Source organism: Pseudophryne corroboree, chromosome 11, assembly GCF_028390025.1.
Source record: "Pseudophryne corroboree isolate aPseCor3 chromosome 11, aPseCor3.hap2, whole genome shotgun sequence".
Classification (NCBI taxonomy): Eukaryota; Metazoa; Chordata; class Amphibia; order Anura; family Myobatrachidae; genus Pseudophryne; species Pseudophryne corroboree.
Window position 1 is genome coordinate 288,718,928 of NC_086454.1, and position 18,625 is coordinate 288,737,552.

The 18,625-nt window shown below is 49.4% G+C and overlaps 1 protein-coding gene across 1 annotated transcript in view; it reads right to left on the reverse strand.

The window, feature by feature from the left end:
* The window catches only part of TRADD (TNFRSF1A associated via death domain), a 98,593-nt gene that overhangs the window by 8,513 nt on the left and 71,455 nt on the right, over nt 1–18,625 (reverse strand). Inside the window, exon 3 of the mRNA XM_063945427.1 lies at nt 495–775. Within this exon, the coding sequence (XP_063801497.1) occupies nt 495–775 (281 nt within the window). The remainder of the gene's footprint in view (nt 1–494; nt 776–18,625) is intronic.

Consider the following 18,625-nt stretch of genomic DNA (forward strand, 5'->3'; position numbering starts at 1 on the left):
CGGGGCCTTTGGATTCCTATAGTACCACATATTATCTGGAGATTGGGTAGTGTTCAGACCAGGGTCTATTAAGGCCACAGCGTCACTTGTTAGAGAGGGCACATCTCTGCATGCCCAAAAATGTAGTGTGGCTTCTCACAGAGGGGGTGTGGCATCATGACATCATCTAGGGGGCGTGGTCAGCACTCGCAGAGCATACAGCAGCAGCACCGTGGAGGGCAAGGCGCAATTTAGTACATTAAAATCAGGCAGGGAGCGCGGTGCTTTTCAGAAACAGCCTCTCGGGAACGCTAGATTGGGTAAATGTGCACCGTTTAAAATTTTTAATACAATTTTATTAATAAATCAATTCTAATGAATCATTACATAGGTTTCCTGTGTGTACCAATTACAGTACTCAAATTGCTATTTACTTCTTCAAGGACTTCCACAGAAGCGGTAAATAGCTGACCAAATTTGGCAGAAGCTGAGAATATTTACAGACTCTGAATTACCTTCAGTGAGAAAATATACCGCAGACATTGGTTCTCGTTCTCTAGAATAGTGTCAAGCTTCTCTCCGTCCACTTTGAGCTCCAAATGTACTATCAGAGACCCCATGGTTAGGCAATGACCGAGTTGGTTTTGTAAATGCTGATGTATCCTCCGCTCTCGGTAATCCTGGAGAAAACTCTTACAAGTCTCTTGTCCACAGAATTTGAGGTGAAGAATCAGTTCACGGTCACCTCTATTAATCTTTAGGATCTCAAGAGAATTTGTGGAAACTCTGGAAACGTCTGTGAAACAGATAAAATGAATAGTCATGTTAAAATAAGAATTTACTCACCGGTAATTCTATTTCTCATAGTCCGTAGTGGATGCTGGGGACTCCGTAAGGACCATGGGGATTAGCGGCTCCGCAGGAGACTGGGCACAACTATAAAGAAAGCTTTTAGACTACTGGTGTGCACTGGCTCCTCCCACTAAGACCCTCCTCCAGACCTCAGTTAGGATACTGTGCCCGGAAGAGCTGACACAATTAGGAAGGATTTTGAATCCCGAGTAAGACTCATACCAGCCACACCCATCACACCGTATAACTCGTGATACAATACCCAGTTAACAGCATGATAACAACTGAGCCTCTCAACAGATAGCTCAACAATAACCCTTTAGTTAAGCAATAACTATATACAAGTATTGCAGACAATCCGCACTTGGGATGGGCGCCCAGCATCCACTACGGACTATGAGAAATAGAATTACCGGTGAGTAAATTCTTATTTTCTCTAACGTCCTAAGTGGATGCTGGGGACTCCGTAAGGACCATGGGGATTATACCAAAGCTCCCAAACGGGCGGGAGAGTGCGGATGACTCTGCAGCACCGAATGAGAGAACTCAAGGTCCTCCTCAGCCAGGGTATCAAATTTGTAGAATTTAGCAAACGTGTTTGCCCCTGACCAAGTAGCAGCTCGGCAAAGTTGAAGAGCCGAGACCCCTCGGGCAGCCGCCCAAGAAGAGCCCACTTTCCTCGTGGAATGGGCTTTTACTGATTTAGGATGCGGCAGTCCAGCCGCAGAATGTGCAAGCTGAATCGTACTACAGATCCAGCGAGCAATAGTCTGCTTAGAAGCAGGTGCACCCAACTTGTTGGGCGCATACAGGATAAAAAGCGAGTCAGTCTTCCTGACTCCAGCTGTCCTGGAAACATAAATTTTTAGGGCCCTGACTACATCCAACAACTTGGAAGCCTCCAAGTCATTCGTAGCCGCAGGCACCACGATAGGTTGGTTCAGATGAAAAGCTGATACCACTTTGGGGAGAAACTGGGGACGAGTCCTCAATTCTGCCCTATCCATATGGAAAATCAGATAAGGGCTTTTACATGACAAAGCCGCCAATTCTGAAACACGCCTGGCCGAAGCCAAGGCCAACAACATGACCACTTTCCACGTGAGATATTTTAAATCCACGGTTTTCAGTGGCTCAAACCAATGTGACTTTAGGAAATCCAACACCACGTTGAGATCCCAAGGTGCCACTGGAGGCACAAAAGGGGGCTGAATATGCAGCACTCCCTTAACAAAAGTCTGAACTTCAGGTAGTGAAGCCAATTCTCTCTGGAAGAAGATCGATAGAGCCGAAATCTGGACCTTAATGGAACCCAATTTAAGGCCCATAGTCACCCCTGACTGTAGGAAGTGTAGGAACCGGCCCAGCTGAAATTCTTCCGTTGGGGCCTTCCTGGCCTCACACCACGCAACATATTTTCGCCATATGCGGTGATAATGGTTCGCGGTTACTTCTTTCCTAGCTTTTATCAGCGTAGGAATGACTTCCTCCGGAATGCCCTTTTCCTTCAGGATCCGGTGTTCAACCGCCATGCCGTCAAACGCAGCCGCGGTAAGTCTTGGAACAGACAGGGCCCCTGCTGCAGCAGGTCCTGTCTGAGCGGTAGAGGCCATGGGTCCTCTGACATCATTTCTTGAAGTTCCGGATACCACGCTCTTCTTGGCCAATCCGGAACAATGAGTATAGTTCTTACTCCTCTTCTCCTTATTATCCTCAGTACCTTTGGTATGAGAGGAAGAGGAGGGAACACGTAAAACCGATCGGTACACCCACGGTGTTACCAGAGCGTCCACAGCTATCGCCTGCGGGTCTCTTGACCTGGCGCAATATTTTTCTAGCTTTTTGTTTAGGCGGGACGCCATCATGTCCACCTGTGGTTTTTCCCACTGGTTTACAATCATTTGAAAGACTTCTGGATGAAGTCCCCACTCTCCCGGGTTGGAGGTCGTGCCTGCTGAGGAAGTCTGCTTCCCAGTTGTCCACTCCCGGAATGAACACTGCTGACAGTGCTAACACGTGATTTTCCGCCCATCGGAGAATCCTTGTGGCTTCTGCCATCGCCGTCCTGCTTCTCGTGCCGCCCTGTCGATTTACATGGGCGACTGCCGTGATGTTGTCTGACTGGATCAGTACCGGCTGGTTTTGAAGCAGGGGTTTTGCCTGACTTAGGGCATTGTAAATGGCCCTTCTTTCCAGAATATTTATGTGCAGGGAAGTCTCCTGACTTGACCATAGTCCTTGGAAGTTTCTTCCCTGTGTGACTGCTCCCCAGTCTCGAAGGCTGGCATCCGTGGTCACCAGGATCCAGTCCTGTATGCCGAATCTGCGGCCCTCTTGAAGATGAGCACTCTGTAGCCACCACAGCAGAGACACCCTTGTCCTTGGAGACAGGGTTATCAGACGATGCATCTGAAGATGCGATCCGGACCACTTGTCCAACAGGTCCCACTGAAAGGTTCTTGCATGAAACCTGCCGAATGGAATCGCTTCGTAGGAAGCTACCATTTTTCCCAGGATCCGCGTGCAGTGATGCACCGACACCTGTTTTGTTTTTAGGAGGCCTCTGACTAGAGATGACAGCTCCTTGGCCTTCTCCTCCGGGAGAAACACTTTTCTCTGTTCTGTGTCCAGAACCATCCCTAGGAACAGCAGGCGTGTCGTAGGGACCAGCTGTGACTTTGGAATGTTTAGAATCCAGCCGTGCTGTTGTAGCACTTCCCGAGATAGTGCTACCCCTACCAACAACTGCTCTCTGGACCTCGCCTTTATCAGGAGATCGTCCAAGTACGGGATAATTAAAACTCCCTTCCTTCGAAGGAGTATCATCATTTCCGCCATTACCTTGGTAAAGACCCTCGGAGCCGTGGAGAGACCGAACGGCAACGTCTGGAATTGGTAATGACAATCTTGTACCACAAACCTAAGGTACTCCTGGTGAGGATGGTAAATGGGGACATGTAGGTAAGCATCCTTGATGTCCAGCGATACCATGTAATCTCCCTCGTCCAGGCTTGCAATAACCGCCCTGAGCGATTCCATCTTGAACTTGCATTTTTTGATATATGTGTTCAAGGATTTCAAATTTAAAATGGGTCTCACCGAACCGTCCGGTTTCGGTACCACAAACAGTGTGGAATAGTAACCCCATCCTTGTTGAAGTAGGGGCACCTTGATTATCACCTGCTGGGAATACAGCTTGTGAATTGCCGCTAGCACAGCCTCCCTGTCTGAGGGAGTGGTTGGCAAGGCAGATTTGAGGAAACGGCGGGGGGGAGACGTCTCGAATTCCAGTTTGTACCCCTGAGATACTATTTGAAGGATCCAGGGATCCACCCGTGAGCGAGCCCACTGATTGCTGAAATGCTTGAGACGGGCCCCCACCGTACCTGGCTCTGCCTGTGGAGCCCCAGCGTCATGCTGTGGACTTAGAGGAAGCGGGGGAGGACTTTTGCTCCTGGGAACTGGCTGTATGCTGCAGCTTTTTCCCTCTACCTCTGCCTCTGGGCAGAAAGGACGCGCCTTTAACCCGCTTGCCCCTATTGGGCCGAAAGGACTGTACCTGATAATACGGTGCTTTCTTTGGTTGTGAGGGAACATGGGGCAAAAATGTAGACTTCCCAGCTGTTGCTGTGGAAACGAGGTCCGAGAGACCATCCCCGAACAATTCCTCACCCTTATAAGGCAGAACTTCCATGTGTCGTTTGGAATCTGCATCACCTGTCCACTGCCGAGTCCATAACCCTCTCCTGGCAGAAATGGACATAGCACTAATTTTGGATGCCAGCCGGCAAATATCCCTCTGTGCATCCCTCATGTATAAAAGTGCGTCTTTTATATGCTCTACGTTCAGCAAAATAGTGTCCCTGTCTAGGGTATCTATATTTTCTGACAGGGAATCTGACCACGCAGCAGCAGCGCTGCACATCCAGGCTGAAGCTATAGCCGGTCTCAGTATCACACCTGTGTGTGTATATATAGATTTCAGGATAGCCTCCTGCTTTCTATCAGCAGATTCCTTCAGGGCGGCCGTATCCGGAGACGGTAGTGCCACCTTTTTCGACAAGCGTGTGAGCGCTTTATCCACCCTAGGGGATGTTTCCCAGCGTGACCTATCCTCTGGCGGGAAAGGGTACGCCATTAGTAACCTCTTAGAAATTACCATCTTTTTATCAGGGGAAGCCCACGCTTCTTCACACACTTCGTTTAACTCTTCAGATGGAGGAAAAGCTACTGGAAGTTTTTTCTCTCCAAACATTATACCCTTTTTTGTGGTACCGGGGTTAACATCAGAAATGTGCAACACATTTTTCATTGCCTCAATCATGTAACGTGTGGCCCTACTGGAAGTTACATTATTCTCTTCGTCGTCGACACTGGAGTCAGTATCTGTGTCGACATCTGTGTCAACCATCTGAGGTAGCGGGCGTTTTAGAGCCCCTGATGGTTTTTGAGACGCCTGGGCAGGCACAGGCTGAGAAGCCGGCTGTCCCACATTAGGTATGTCGTCAAACCTTTTATGTAAGGAGTCGACACTATCACGTAATTCCTTCCACAGCACCATCCACTCAGGTGTCGACCCCGCAGGGGGTGGCATCACATTTACAGGCATCTGCTCCGCCTCCACATAAGCCTCCTCATCAAACATGTCGACACAGCCGTACCGACACACCGCAAACACACAGGGAATGCTCTGACAGAGGACAGGACCCCACAAAGCCCTTTGGGGAGACAGAGAGAGTATGCCAGCACACACGAGAGCGCTATATAACACTGGGATCCCACTATCAATGAGTGATTTCACTATAGCTGCTTTTTTATATATATTACATATATATATATATCTATACTGCGCCTAAATTTAGTGCCCCCCCTCTCTTTTTTACCCTTCTGTAGTATTCTTAGACTGCAGGGGAGAGCCAGGGAGCTTCCTTCCAGCGGAACTGTGAGGGAAAAATGGCGCCAGTGTGCTGAGGGAGAAGCCCCGCCCCCTTTTCGGCTGACTTTCTCCCGCTTTTTCTGTGATACTGGCAGGGGTGATTTTACATCTATATAGCCTCTGGGACTATATATGATGTATATTTTGCCAGCCAAGGTGTTATTTATTGCCCTCAGGGCGCCCCCCCCAGCGCCCTGCACCCATCAGTGACCGAAGTATGAGGTGTACATGAGGAGCAATGGCGCACAGCTGCAGTGCTGTGCGCTACCTTGGTGAAGACTGAAGTCTTCTGCCGCCGATTTTCCGGACTTTCTTCGTGCTTCTGGCTCTGTAAGGGGGACGGCGGCGCGGCTCCGGGAACGAACACCAAGGTCGGGTCCTGCGGTCGATCCCTCTGGAGCTAATGGTGTCCAGTAGCCTAAGAAGCCCAAACTACCACCTGTTAGGTAGGTTCGCTTCTTCTCCCCTTAGTCCCTCGCTGCAGTGAGTCTGTTGCCAGCAGATCTCACTGAAAATAAAAAACCTAAATATACTTACTTTCTAGGTGCTCAGGAGAGCCCCTAGTGTGCATCCAGCTCGGCCGGGCACAAGAATCTAACTGAGGTCTGGAGGAGGGTCTTAGTGGGAGGAGCCAGTGCACACCAGTAGTCTAAAAGCTTTCTTTATAGTTGTGCCCAGTCTCCTGCGGAGCCGCTAATCCCCATGGTCCTTACGGAGTCCCCAGCATCCACTTAGGACGTTAGAGAAAATAAGATTTTAAACCTACCGGTAAATCTTTTTCTCCTAGTCCGTAGAGGATGCTGGGGACTCCGTAAGGACCATGGGGTATAGACGAACTCCGCAGGAGATATGGGCACCTAAAAGTATGATGTGTACTGGCTCCTCCCTCTATGCCCCTCCTCCAGACCTCAGTTAGAGAACTGTGCCCAGAGGAGATGGACAATACGAGGAAAGGATTTTGTTAATCTAAGGGCAAGATTCATACCAGCCCACACCAATCATACCATATAACCTGGAATACACATAACCAGTTAACAGTATGAACAAACGACAGTATCGGTCCAAGACCGTTTCTAACTGTAACATAACCCTTATGTAAGTAATAACTATATACAAGTCTTGCAGATTTTCCGCACTGGGACGGGCGCCCAGCATCCTCTACGGACTAGGAGAAAAAGATTTACCGGTAGGTTTAAAATCTTATTTTCTCTTAAGTCTTAGAGGATGCTGGGGACTCCGTAAGGACCATGGGATTTATACCAAAGCTCCCAATCGGGCGGGAGAGTGCGGATGACTCTGAAGCACCGACTGAGCAAATGCTAGGTCCTCATCAGCCAGGGTATCAAACATGTAGAATTTAGCAAAAGTGTTTGAACCCGACCAAGTCGCTGCTCGGCAAAGCTGTAATGCCGAGACGCCCCGGGCAGCCGCCCAAGAAGAGCCCACCTTCCTAGTGGAATGGGCCTTTACTGAATGCGGTAACGGCAATCCAGCTGTAACATAAGCCTGCTGAATCGTGTTACAGATCCAGCGCGCAATAGTCTGCTTCGAAGCAGGCGTGCCAATCTTGTTGGCAGCATACAGGACAACCAATGCTTCTGTTTTCCGAATTCTAGCCGTCCTGGCTACATAAATCTTTAAGGCCCTGACTACATCCAGGGACCTGGAATCCTCCAAGTCACTCGTAGCCACAGGCACCACTATAGGTTGTTTCATATGAAATGAAGACACCACCTTAGGTAAAAATTGAGGACGAGTCCTCACTTCTGCTCTATCCACATGAAAAATCAAGCAAGGGCTCTTGTGAGACAAGGCCGCCAATTCTGACACACGCCTTGCAGATGTCAAGGCTAACAACATGACCACCTTCCAGGTGAGAACTTCAACTCCACCGTTTGAAGGGGTTCAAACCAGTGTGATTTAAGGAACTGTAACACCACGTTCAGGTCCCATGGTGCCACTGGGGGCACAAAAGGAGGCAGGATGTGTAGCACTCCCTTTACAAAAATCTGGACTTCTGGAAGAGAAGCCAATTCCTTCTGAAAGAATATCGACAGGGCCGAAATCTGTACTTTAATGGATCCTAACTTTAGGCCCATATCCACTCCTGTCTGTAGGGAGTGGATAAAAACGACCCAGATGGAAATCTTCTGTAGGAGCATTCTTGGTTTCACACCAAGAGGCATATTTCCGCCAGATACGGTGATAATGTTTTGCCGTCATCTCCTTCCTAGCCTTTATTAGAGTAGGTATGACCTCCTCCGGAATACCCTTCTCAGCTGGGATCCGGCGTTCAACCGCCATGCCGTCAAACGTAACCGCGGTAAGTCTTAGAACAGACAGGGCCCCTGCTGTAACAGGTCTTCTCTCAGAGGAAGAGGCCCAGGATCTTCTGTGAGCATCTCCTGAAGGTCTGAGTACCAGGCCCTTCGAGGCCAGTCTGGAACAATGAGAATTGTCTGTACTCTTTTTCGTCTTATGATCCTCAACACTTTTGTGATGAGAGGAAGAGGAGGAAACACATAGACCAACTGGAATACCCATGGTGTTACCAGAGCGTCTATTGCTATTGCCTGAGGGTCCCGGGACCTGGCAGAATACCTCCGCATCTTCTTGTTGAGGCGTGACGCCATCATGTCTATTTGAGGAACTCCCCCGAGACTCGTTATCTCTGCAAAGACTTCTTGATGAAGTCTTCAATCTCCTGGATGGAGATCGTGTCTGCTGAGGAAGTCTGCTCCGGAATGAAGACTGCTGACAGAGCGCTTACGTGATTTTCCGCCCAGCAAAGAATCCTGGTGGCTTCCGCCATTGCTACCGTGCTTTTTGTCCCGCCTTGGCGGTTCACATGAGCCACTGCTGTGACATTGTCCGATTTAATCAGAACCGGTAGGTTGCGAAGAAGACCCTCCGCTTGTCGAAGGCCGTTGTATATGGCCCTTAGTTCCAACACGTTGATGTGTAGACAGGACTCCTGGTCTGACCACAGTCCCTGAAAATTTCTTCCTTGGGTTACTGCTCCCCATCCTCGGTGGCTCGCGTCCGTGGTTACCAGGATCCAGTCCTGAATGCCGAACCTGCGACCCTCTAGAAGGTGAGCACTTTGCAGCCACCATAGAAGAGACACCCTGGCCCTGGGGGACAGTGTTATTTTTTATTTTTTTTTCTTGTAGATGGGACCCGGACTATTTGTCCAGCAGATCCCATTGAAACGTCCTTGCATGGAACCTGCCGAAGGGAATGGCCTCGTAAGTTGCCACCATTTCCCCCAGAACCCAAGTGCATTGATGAACTGACACTCTTTTTGGCTTTAGCAGGTCTCGGACCATGTTCTGGAGGTCCTGGACTTTTTCCCCCGTGAGGAAAACTTTCTTTTGTTCCATGTCCAGTATCATGCCTAGAAACGTCAGTCGAGTTGTCGGAACCAACTGTGACTTTGGCAGATTGAGAATCCAACTCTGTTGCTGAAGCACTCTCTGAGAGAGTGACACATTCTCCAGTATTTGTCTTGACCTCGCTTTTATCAGGAGATCGTCCAAGTATAGGATAATCGTGACTCCTTGCTTGCGCAGGATCACCATCATTATCTGAAACTGATAATGACCATCCTGTACCGCGAATCTCAGGTACTCCTGATGAGAGGGATATATGGGGACATGAAGGTAAGCATCATTTATGTCCAGTGACACCATAAAATTTCCCCCTTCAAGGCAGGCTATCACCGCTCGGAGCGATTCCATCTTGAATTTGAATCTTTGCAAGTACAAGTCTAGGGATTTTAGATTTAAAATGGGCCTGACCGAACCATCTGGCTTCGGGACCACAAATAGGGTTGAATAATACCCTTTTCCCTGTTGGCTCAGGGGAACCCTGATAATCACTCGCTGTTGACACAGCGTTTGAATTGCAGCCAGCACTACTTCCCGTTCTGGGGTAGAAGCTGGTAAGGCCGACTTGAAAAATCGACGTGGGGCACCTCTTCGAATTCCAGCTTGTAACCCTGGGAGACTATTTCTATCACCCAAGGGTCCACGTCTAACTGAACCCAGACTTGGCTGAATAGTCGAAGGCGTGCCCCCACCTGTGCGGACTCCCACAGGGGAGCCCCAGCGTCATGCGGTGGACTTAGCGGAAGCCCGGGAGGACTTCTGCTCTTGGGAACTAGCCACAGCAGGTGTCCTCTTGCCTCTACCCTTACCTCTGGCGAGGAAAGAGGAGCCCCGACCTCTTCTGGATCTATGCGACCGAAAGGACTGCATCTGATACTGTGGAGGTTTCTTTTGCTGTTGGGGAACAAAAGGTAAAAAAGGTCGACTTACCCGCGGTAGCTGTGGAGAACAGGTCCGCGAGGCCGTCCACAAACAATACATCACCTTTGTAAGGTAAAACCTCCATATGCCTTTTTGATTTTGCATCCCCCGTCCATTGGCGGATCCATAAGGCTCTTCTTGCCGAAATAGCCATAGCATTGGCTCTCGAACCCAGTAATCCAATGTCTCTTTGAGCGTCCCTCATATATAAGACTGCTTCCTTAATATGAGCCAATGTTAACATAATTGTATCCCTATCAAGGGTATCCAGATCAGCCGACAGGGTATCTGTCCACGCTGCTACTGCACTACATACCCATGCCGTCGTAATTGCCGGTCTAAGCAAAGTACCAGTATGTGTGTAAATAGACTTTAATGTAGTCTCCTGCCTGCGGTCCGCAGGGTCCTTGAGGGCCGCTGTGTCAGGGGACGGTAGCGCCTCTTGGAAAGGCGTGTTAAGGCTTTGTCCACTGTGAGAGAGGATTCCCAACGTACCCTGTCCTGTGTGGGGAAAGGGTATGCCATAAGAACCCTTTTGGGAATCTGCAGCTTCTTATCTGGAGTTTCACAAGCTTTCACATAACTCATTTAGTTCATGGGAAGGAGGAAAATTCATAATCTGTTTCCTTCCCTTAAACATGTGTATCCTCGTGTCGGGCACCGAGGGCTCATCAGTGATATGTAAAACATCTTTTATTGCAATAATCATGCACTGAATACTTTTTGTCACCCTGGGGTGCAATCTTGCTTCATCATAGTCAACACTGGAATCAGAGTCCGTGTCGGTATCTGTGTCCCCTATTTGTGAGAAGGGATGTTTCTGAGACCCCGACGGGTCCTGTGAGTCGGTGCCATCCGTAGATTGAACACCTGTCGACACCCTGGACTCTGCTTTGTCCAGCCTTTTATGTAGTGAAGCTACACTTGCATTTAACATATGCCACATATTCATCCAATCCTGAGTCGGCACCGCCGACTGTGACACACCACTCATCTGTTCCACCTCCTCTTTGGATAAGCCTTCCGCTTCAGACATGCCGACATACACGTACCGACACCCCCCACACACTGGGATATAACTATAAGGGGACAATTCCCTAAAGAAGGCCCTCTGGAGAGACAGAGAGAGAGTATGCCAGCACACACCAGCGCCAAACTGACCCAGGAAAACACAGACAGCGCATATATATATATATATATATATATATAAATTGATTTCCCCCACTCACTGCGCCAATTATGTGCCCCCCTCTCTTTTTTCAGCCCTCTGAGCTCTTCAGCAGGGGAGAGTCCGGGGAGCCAGCGTTCTCTGCAGCTTCTGTGGAGAAAATGGCGCTGGTTAGTGCTGAGGGATCAAGCTCCGCCCCCTCCAGCGGCGGGCTCCGGTCCCGTTCTGTATCTGAAAATAATGGCGGGGAATCGTTTATTTACTGCTTCAGCAGCCTAATAACATCCTTTTGTGCCAAAACGAGGTTTATTGCTGCCCAGGGCGCCCCCCCCTGCACCCTGCACCCATCAGTGCCATGTGTGTGTGTTATGTGGGAGCAATGGCGCGCAGCTTACTGCTGCACGCTTACCTCAGGAAGATCTGAAGTCTTCTGCCGCCTGACGTCTTCTTTCTTTTCTAATACTCTCCCGGCTTCTTTTTTCCGGCATCTGTGAGGAGGATGGCGGCGCGGCTCCGGGACGAACCCCAGGGTGAGACCTGTGTTCCGACTCCCTCTGGAGCTAATGGTGTCCAGTAGCCTAAGAAGCAGAGCCCTTAACTCTTAAGAAGTGGGTCTGCTTCTCTCCCCTCAGTCCCACGATGCAGGGAGTCTGTTGCCAGCAGAGCTCCCTGAAAATAAAAAACCTAACAAAATTCTTTTTACAGAAAACTCAGGAGAGCTCCCTGTAATGCACCCTATCTCCTGTGGGCACAAGATCTAACTGAGGTCTGGAGGAGGGCATAGAGGGAGGAGCCAGTGCACACCATACTAGAAAGTTCTTTTAGGTGCCCATATCTCCTGCGGAGCCCGTCTATACCCCATGGTTCTTACGGAGTCCCCAGCATCCTCTAGGACGTAAGAGAAATATACATACAGTATACCGCAGTCTGCACCTGACAAGAACATGGAGACAGATCACAAAGTAAAAATAACCACAAACACAACCATATGTTCGTCTATGGCTAACCCAAAGTGGTCCACTCAGTCAGTGATCGAACTTTTTGACCACAAAAAACAACAACTTATCATTCTAATATCGTCCAATGAAAATCCTTAGGGTTATGGGTAGTGTAGTGTAGTGTAGTGCAGTGTTTGCTGGGAGCAGATGCAAGGTTAGGGGTAGTGTAGTGTAATGTAATGTAGTGCCGTGGGAGGGGTGGGAGGGGTTGCAGGGTGGGAGGTAGTGCCTATGCTCAATCCTTGCTGTCTGTGATGCTGGAAAAGAGACGACTTTAGGAAGCAGAGGATGAGGACAGCGCAGCAGAAGGTGAGTAATTATGGACCAATTAAGCTAATTGAAGGCTTCCAATAGCTGAGTCATCATGGGGAGTCTATGGGTTCTAAAGCAAGTCATGACAATTTGTCCTTATAATATGGATTTAAGGAAAAACTGGATTTGCTCTAGAGGTGCTCCAAAAAAATGTAAAAGAAAAAAAACAGCACCCAATTGAATACCGAAAATTGAGCATCTACGGGATAAACCCTGAGATGCGAGATTAAAAAAAAATTGCTCCCAATTTAATATGTCCCTAAATTCATAACTGTAATCTATTTATGGTGCGGTTATGAATTTAGGGTCCCCAAGTTATAAAAGACAAAACACAGATTTCCACCTTAGACATTGATGTAAATGCAACTATAAATAAAAGGGAGCTATCATGATGTGGAAAGACTATTCATTGATGGCTTTAATAGTTAAAACAAATATATTTCCAAAATGTCATTGTTTCAACTTTTCAATAAAAAAAACAGAAGTCAAACTTTACCATACTAATGCCAGGTACACATCCGAGCGACCCCGACGGGCGATGGTCGGGACAATTTCACTTCGTCCTTGACCATGCCTTCAATGTAATGAACAATGGAACGTCATCTCGTTCTGTCCTTCATTAGCATGCACAGCACCGCATAAAATATCTTTGACTGACCGTGCAGCACGGTAACTTAAAAGATCTCGTATGCGACCTGCGGGAGCTCGTAATCGGGCACACACTCTAAACAATATGCATGATTTGCCGTTCCAATAGGACAAATCATACAGATATCATTTAGGTGTGTACCCGGACTAAAGCATAGCAGGCTTTAGTACTGTAACTAGGGAGTTCTGGGGTCATATTGTATACAGTACAACCGCATTTCTGCTGCGAGGTACACTGGGCTCCACAAGTCTGGATAATGGGGTGTAGAGTAGGATCTTGATCCGAGGCACCAACAGACTCAAAGCTTTGTCTGTTCCCAGAATGCACAGCGCCGCCTCCTATATCACCCCGCCTCCCAGCACAGGAGCACAGTTTGTCAGTTGGTGCTGCAGTAAGCAGGCACATAACAGAGGGGCTGCTCCAAGCAGCCCTGAGAAAAGCTTTTTATGAGGTAAAAAGTGAAGACTTCAAGGGCAGCAGCGGTGGTAAATGTCTTGTGACATTCTCTGCTGCAGCTCCAGCTCTCCCCAGCGGCGCTGTACACTCCCGAGCCCTGGATGCCGGGTACCTACAGCGGAGGCTCCGGTTTTCTTCATGTTAGACACACACGGCTGGGGCTCTCCAGGATCGCGTGGCCGCGTTTCGGGAGGTGGTAAGTGGGTCCCGCTCGCAGGACCCGGTCTTTATCGCGATCCGGCGAGGTCAGTGGGAGGCAGGCCGCGCGCGCTGGCGGTGGACACTGTGGCAGTACAGGCGATCCCACTAGATCACCAGGGCATGGACGCAGGTCGGGTTTTCTCTCTAAACAACTTCTTATATCGCCCACAGTACCCGGTGGTTTTGCCAGCAAGGAGGATAAGGCTTAGACCTGAAGCCCCTCCCCCAGCTCCAGGGCACCATTTCCCGCAAATGTTCCCGCCCTGGAGCTGCATATCTGTCTTTTCCTCACTCCCAGTCAGTGTCTGCGGCGCCATTACTCCTCAGCTCACTGTTCCTGGGACTGTTTGGGCAAATCCTCCTGTGTAAAGCCGCCTGGTTGTCAGCGCTGTGCCTTTACATGACACTTAAGTATTCTCCCTGCCTTTTTAGACAGTGATAGTTAAGAAAGAGTGCATTTAGTCAGGGTTTTATAGTACAATTACCCTGTGATATACATCCAGTTTCTTACTGTGTACTGTTATATCTATTGACTATATAGCTGTGTAAGCTAGTCCAGTGCAGTATTATTGTCTGTAATAACCTCTGCATTGTACAAACTGTGACCGTCTGTGTGTGCATTGATAGCTGAGTGTTGTCCATCTCGTGTCTTTCACTAAACCTGCTATCCCTATATTCCATAACCTGAGGGGGCTTGGTGCGTCAGGTTTAATCTAATATAGGATTTTCACAAAGATATACTGTATTACGTATTTTTCTCTGTGATTTGGTCACCATATCTCTCCTTTATCTCTGCTAGTGCTGACTACACTGCGCAGGGGTTTGGGATATTGTGCTGCTGATAATTGTACTGTGTTACCTCATACTGCAAGTTATATCATGTCTGCTTCTGAGGGTAACGGTTCTGGGGCGGAACACACTGCTGGTGTTGCTGAAGCCACAGGCACATATGAGGAGAATATAGCAGCTGTGGGCTCTGGTTCTGGGGGCTCCTTGTCCCCCAGTGGGACTGTGGCAATGGAGGCACATACTGACCCACCTTGGGCCGCTTTTTCCACGCTTCTGCATACGCTAGTTCATAAACTAACACCCCCTATGGGACCCCCAATGCCGGTACAACCGTATGTGGGCCCTGCAGCTAACCCGCCGTGGGCGGACGATTTATCTGCTCAATTAAAGAAGTTGAACCAGTCCTTGACTACTAAACAGTCTGACCAACGCTCGCCTAAGTCCAAGAGGACCTCTAAGCGAGCACTCGTCTCCTCACAATCCACTGCTGTCACTGACACCTCGTCTGATGAGGACGACACTTACACTGACCCCACAGGTTCTGACTCAGATACGGCTGATGGGGAGGGTAGTTCACTTGTGGATGTTCCTGACCTTTTGGGGGCTATTAAGTTAATTCTGCAGATTACGGATGATCCCGAGCCATCCGTGCTTCCTAAGAAACCAGATAGGTTCAAGCGTCAGAAGGTGGTTAAACAGGTTTTACCTCACTCTGATCACCTAGTGGATATACGTCAGGAACCCTGGGAAAACCCGGGTACGAAGTTTGTGCCTCAAAAGAGGATGCTGGCTCGCTATCCCCTCGCGCCAGAGCTGTCTAAGAATTGGGAAACACCTCCTCCAGTGGACTCACATGTGGCTAGGATGGTGGTTTCCTCAGCTCTACCTGTCACTACCGTCACGTCTCTGAAAGAGCCTACGGATAAACGTGTGGAGGGTTGTCTAAAAGCGATTTACACCCTCACGGGTGCTGCACAAAGGCCTACTATTGCAGCTTCATGGGCTGCTGAGGCTATTGAAGCATGGGCCTTGGAGTTAGAAGCTGAAATCTCCTCTGACCATGCTAGACAATGCTTGTCATATATTGTCACAGCTTCTCGATATATTAAAGAGGCGGCTTCTGATGCCGGTATCCTGGCAGCCAAGGCCTCTACCAAAGTTATGGCGGTGACGGTGGTACTCCGCCGTCAAGGGGTCAGGATACTGCCGTATCTGGACGACTTGTTAGTCCTGGCAAATTCCCCAGATCTTCTCCTGTGTCATCTGGATATGACGGTCCGGTTTCTAAAAGCCCACGGGTGGCTCATCAACTGGAAGAAATCCTCCCTGGTCCCTGCTCAGAGCATGGTGCACCTGGGAGCGCTGTTAGACACTCACAACCAGAAGTTGTTCTTGTCTCAGGAAAGTCCTGAAGCTTCAGGACAGGATTCGTTGCTTCCTTTCTCGTCCGCAAGTGTCGATACATTCGGCTATGCAGGTGCTGGGCCTCATGGTGTCAGCATTCGACATGGTGGAGTATGCTCAATTCCATTCTCGCCCCCTCCAGAAGCTGATTCTAGCCAAGTGGGACGGCCTGCCTTACCGGATCAGGTCTCACATGATCTCATTGACTCCGGAGGTCAGTCTGTTGCTGCTCTGGTGGCTCCAGGACCAACAATTGTGCAGGGGCCATCCCTTCTGGATATCTAACTGGGTCCTGTTGACGACAGATGCCAGTCTAAGAGGTTGGGGCGCGGTGCGGGAGCAGCACTCCTTACAGGGTCGGTGGACCAAGGAGGAATCTCTCATCTCGATCAACATTCTGGAGTTGCGGGCGGTCTTCAATGCGTTGAACCTGGCCCAGCATTTAATTCAGAACCGTCCTGTTCAAGTACAGTCGGACAACGCCACCACAGTGGCTTACATAAATCATCAAGGCGGCACTCGAAGCCGTTTGGCAATGAAGGAAGCCTCACGGATTCTACAGTGGGCAGAACGCCATCTACCGGCAATATCGGCAATATTCATTTCGGGAGTCCTGAATTGGGAAGCGGACTTTCTCAGTCGTCAGGACGTGCATGCCGGCGAGTGGGGCCTCCATCCAGAAGTGTTTCAACTCCTCGTGGAAAGGTGGGGTCTTCCAGATGTGGATCTGATGGCGTCTCGACACAATCACAAGGTTCCAGTCTTCGGAGCAAGGACAAGGGATCCTCAAGCAGCATTAGTGGATGCGCTGGTGGTGCCGTGGAGGTTTCGGCTGCCGTACGTGTTCCCTCCGGTGTCACTTCTGCCCAGGGTAATTCGGAAGTTCAAGCAAGAAAAAGAAAATCTGCTTCTCATAGCTCCGGCGTGGCCCAGACGGCACTGGTTCTCAGACCTGCAAGGCCTATCGTCAGAGCGTTCACTTCTACTTCCACAACGCCCAGACCTCCTCGTTCAGGGCCCTTGTGTCTACCAGGTCCTAGTCCGGCTATCTTTGATGGCGTGGCTCTTGAAGCTTCCGTCTTGAGGGCTAAGGGTTTTTCTGAAGAGGTCATTAAAACTATGTTGCGGGCCCGGAAACCGGCTTCTGCTCGGATTTACCATAGGGTCTGGCATTCATACTTTGTTTGGTGCGCATCTAACAATTATGACGCTTCCAAGTTTAGTACAGCCAAACTTTTGGCTTTTCTGCAGCAGGGCCTAGATTTAGGCCTGCGTCTGGCCTCCCTCAAGGTTCATATTTCTGCCTTGTCGGTGTGGTTTCAGAGAAAAATTGCGACTTTACCTGATGTTTATACTTTCACTCAGGGTGTGTTGCGTATCCAACCTTCCTATGTCCCGCCTGTGGCTCCTTGGGACTTGTCGGTGGTTTTGGAGGCGTTGCAGGAGCCTCCATTTGAACCTCTTGGTTCAGCTGACCTTAAGTGGCTTTCCCTTAAGGTGGTGTTCTTGCTGGCTATTGCCTCTGCTAGAAGAGTGTCGGATCTGGGTGCCTTGTCTTGTAGTTCCCCATATCTGATTTTTCACCGTGACCGGGCGGTTCTTAGGACTCGTCCCGGATATTTACCTAAGGTGGTTTCTTCGTTCCACCTTAATCAGGAGATTGTGGTTCCAGCCTCTGTCTCTCCTGATTTGTCTCCCAAAGAGGTCTTTGGATGTGGTACGGGCTCTCCGTATCTATGTGAAGAGAACTGCTTCTATTCGAAAATCTGATTCTCTCTTTGTTTTGTTTGGATTTCACAAACGTGGCTGGCCTGCTCACAAGCAGACCTTGGGCAGATGGATTAGAATGGTGATTGCACATGCTTATGTGAAGGCTGGTCTGTCAGCTCCTGCTCACATCACGGCCCATTCTACTCGGTCTGTTGGACCTTCTTGGGCGGCCCACCGTGGTGCGACCCTTGATCAATTGTGCAAGGCGGCTACGTGGTCCTCCGGGAACATGTTCATAAGGTTCTATGCCTTCGATACTGCAGCTTCCCAGGATGCTTCCTTTGGACGCCGGGTTCTTGTGCCCGCTACAGTGCGTCCCCTCCCAAAAGGAACTGCTTTAGGATATCCCCATTGTCCAGACTTGTGGAGCCCAGTGTACCCCGCAGCAGAAAACGAGTTTTATGGTAAGAACTTGTTAAAACTCTTTCTGCGAGGTACACTGGGCTCCACAAGGCGCCCACCCTGACGCACTTAGCTTCTTTGGGTTGGTATGGCATTAGCCGCTGACACTTCTCTTGTCGTGAGAGTGTGGTATATGTGGCTACTAACCGTTGTCGTCTTTTTTCCTGCTACTGCATTGGGCTGGTTAACTAAAATGGAGCTCCTGTGCTGGGAGGCGGGGTGATATAGGAGGTGGCGCTGTGCATTTTGGGAACAGTCAAAGCTTTGAGTCTGTTGGTGCCTCGAATCAAGATCCTACTGTACACCCCATTGTCCAGACCTGTGGAGCCCAGTGTACCTCGCAGAAAGAGTTTTAACAAAGGGAAGTTCTTACCATAAAACTCGTTTTTTAGGAGATTA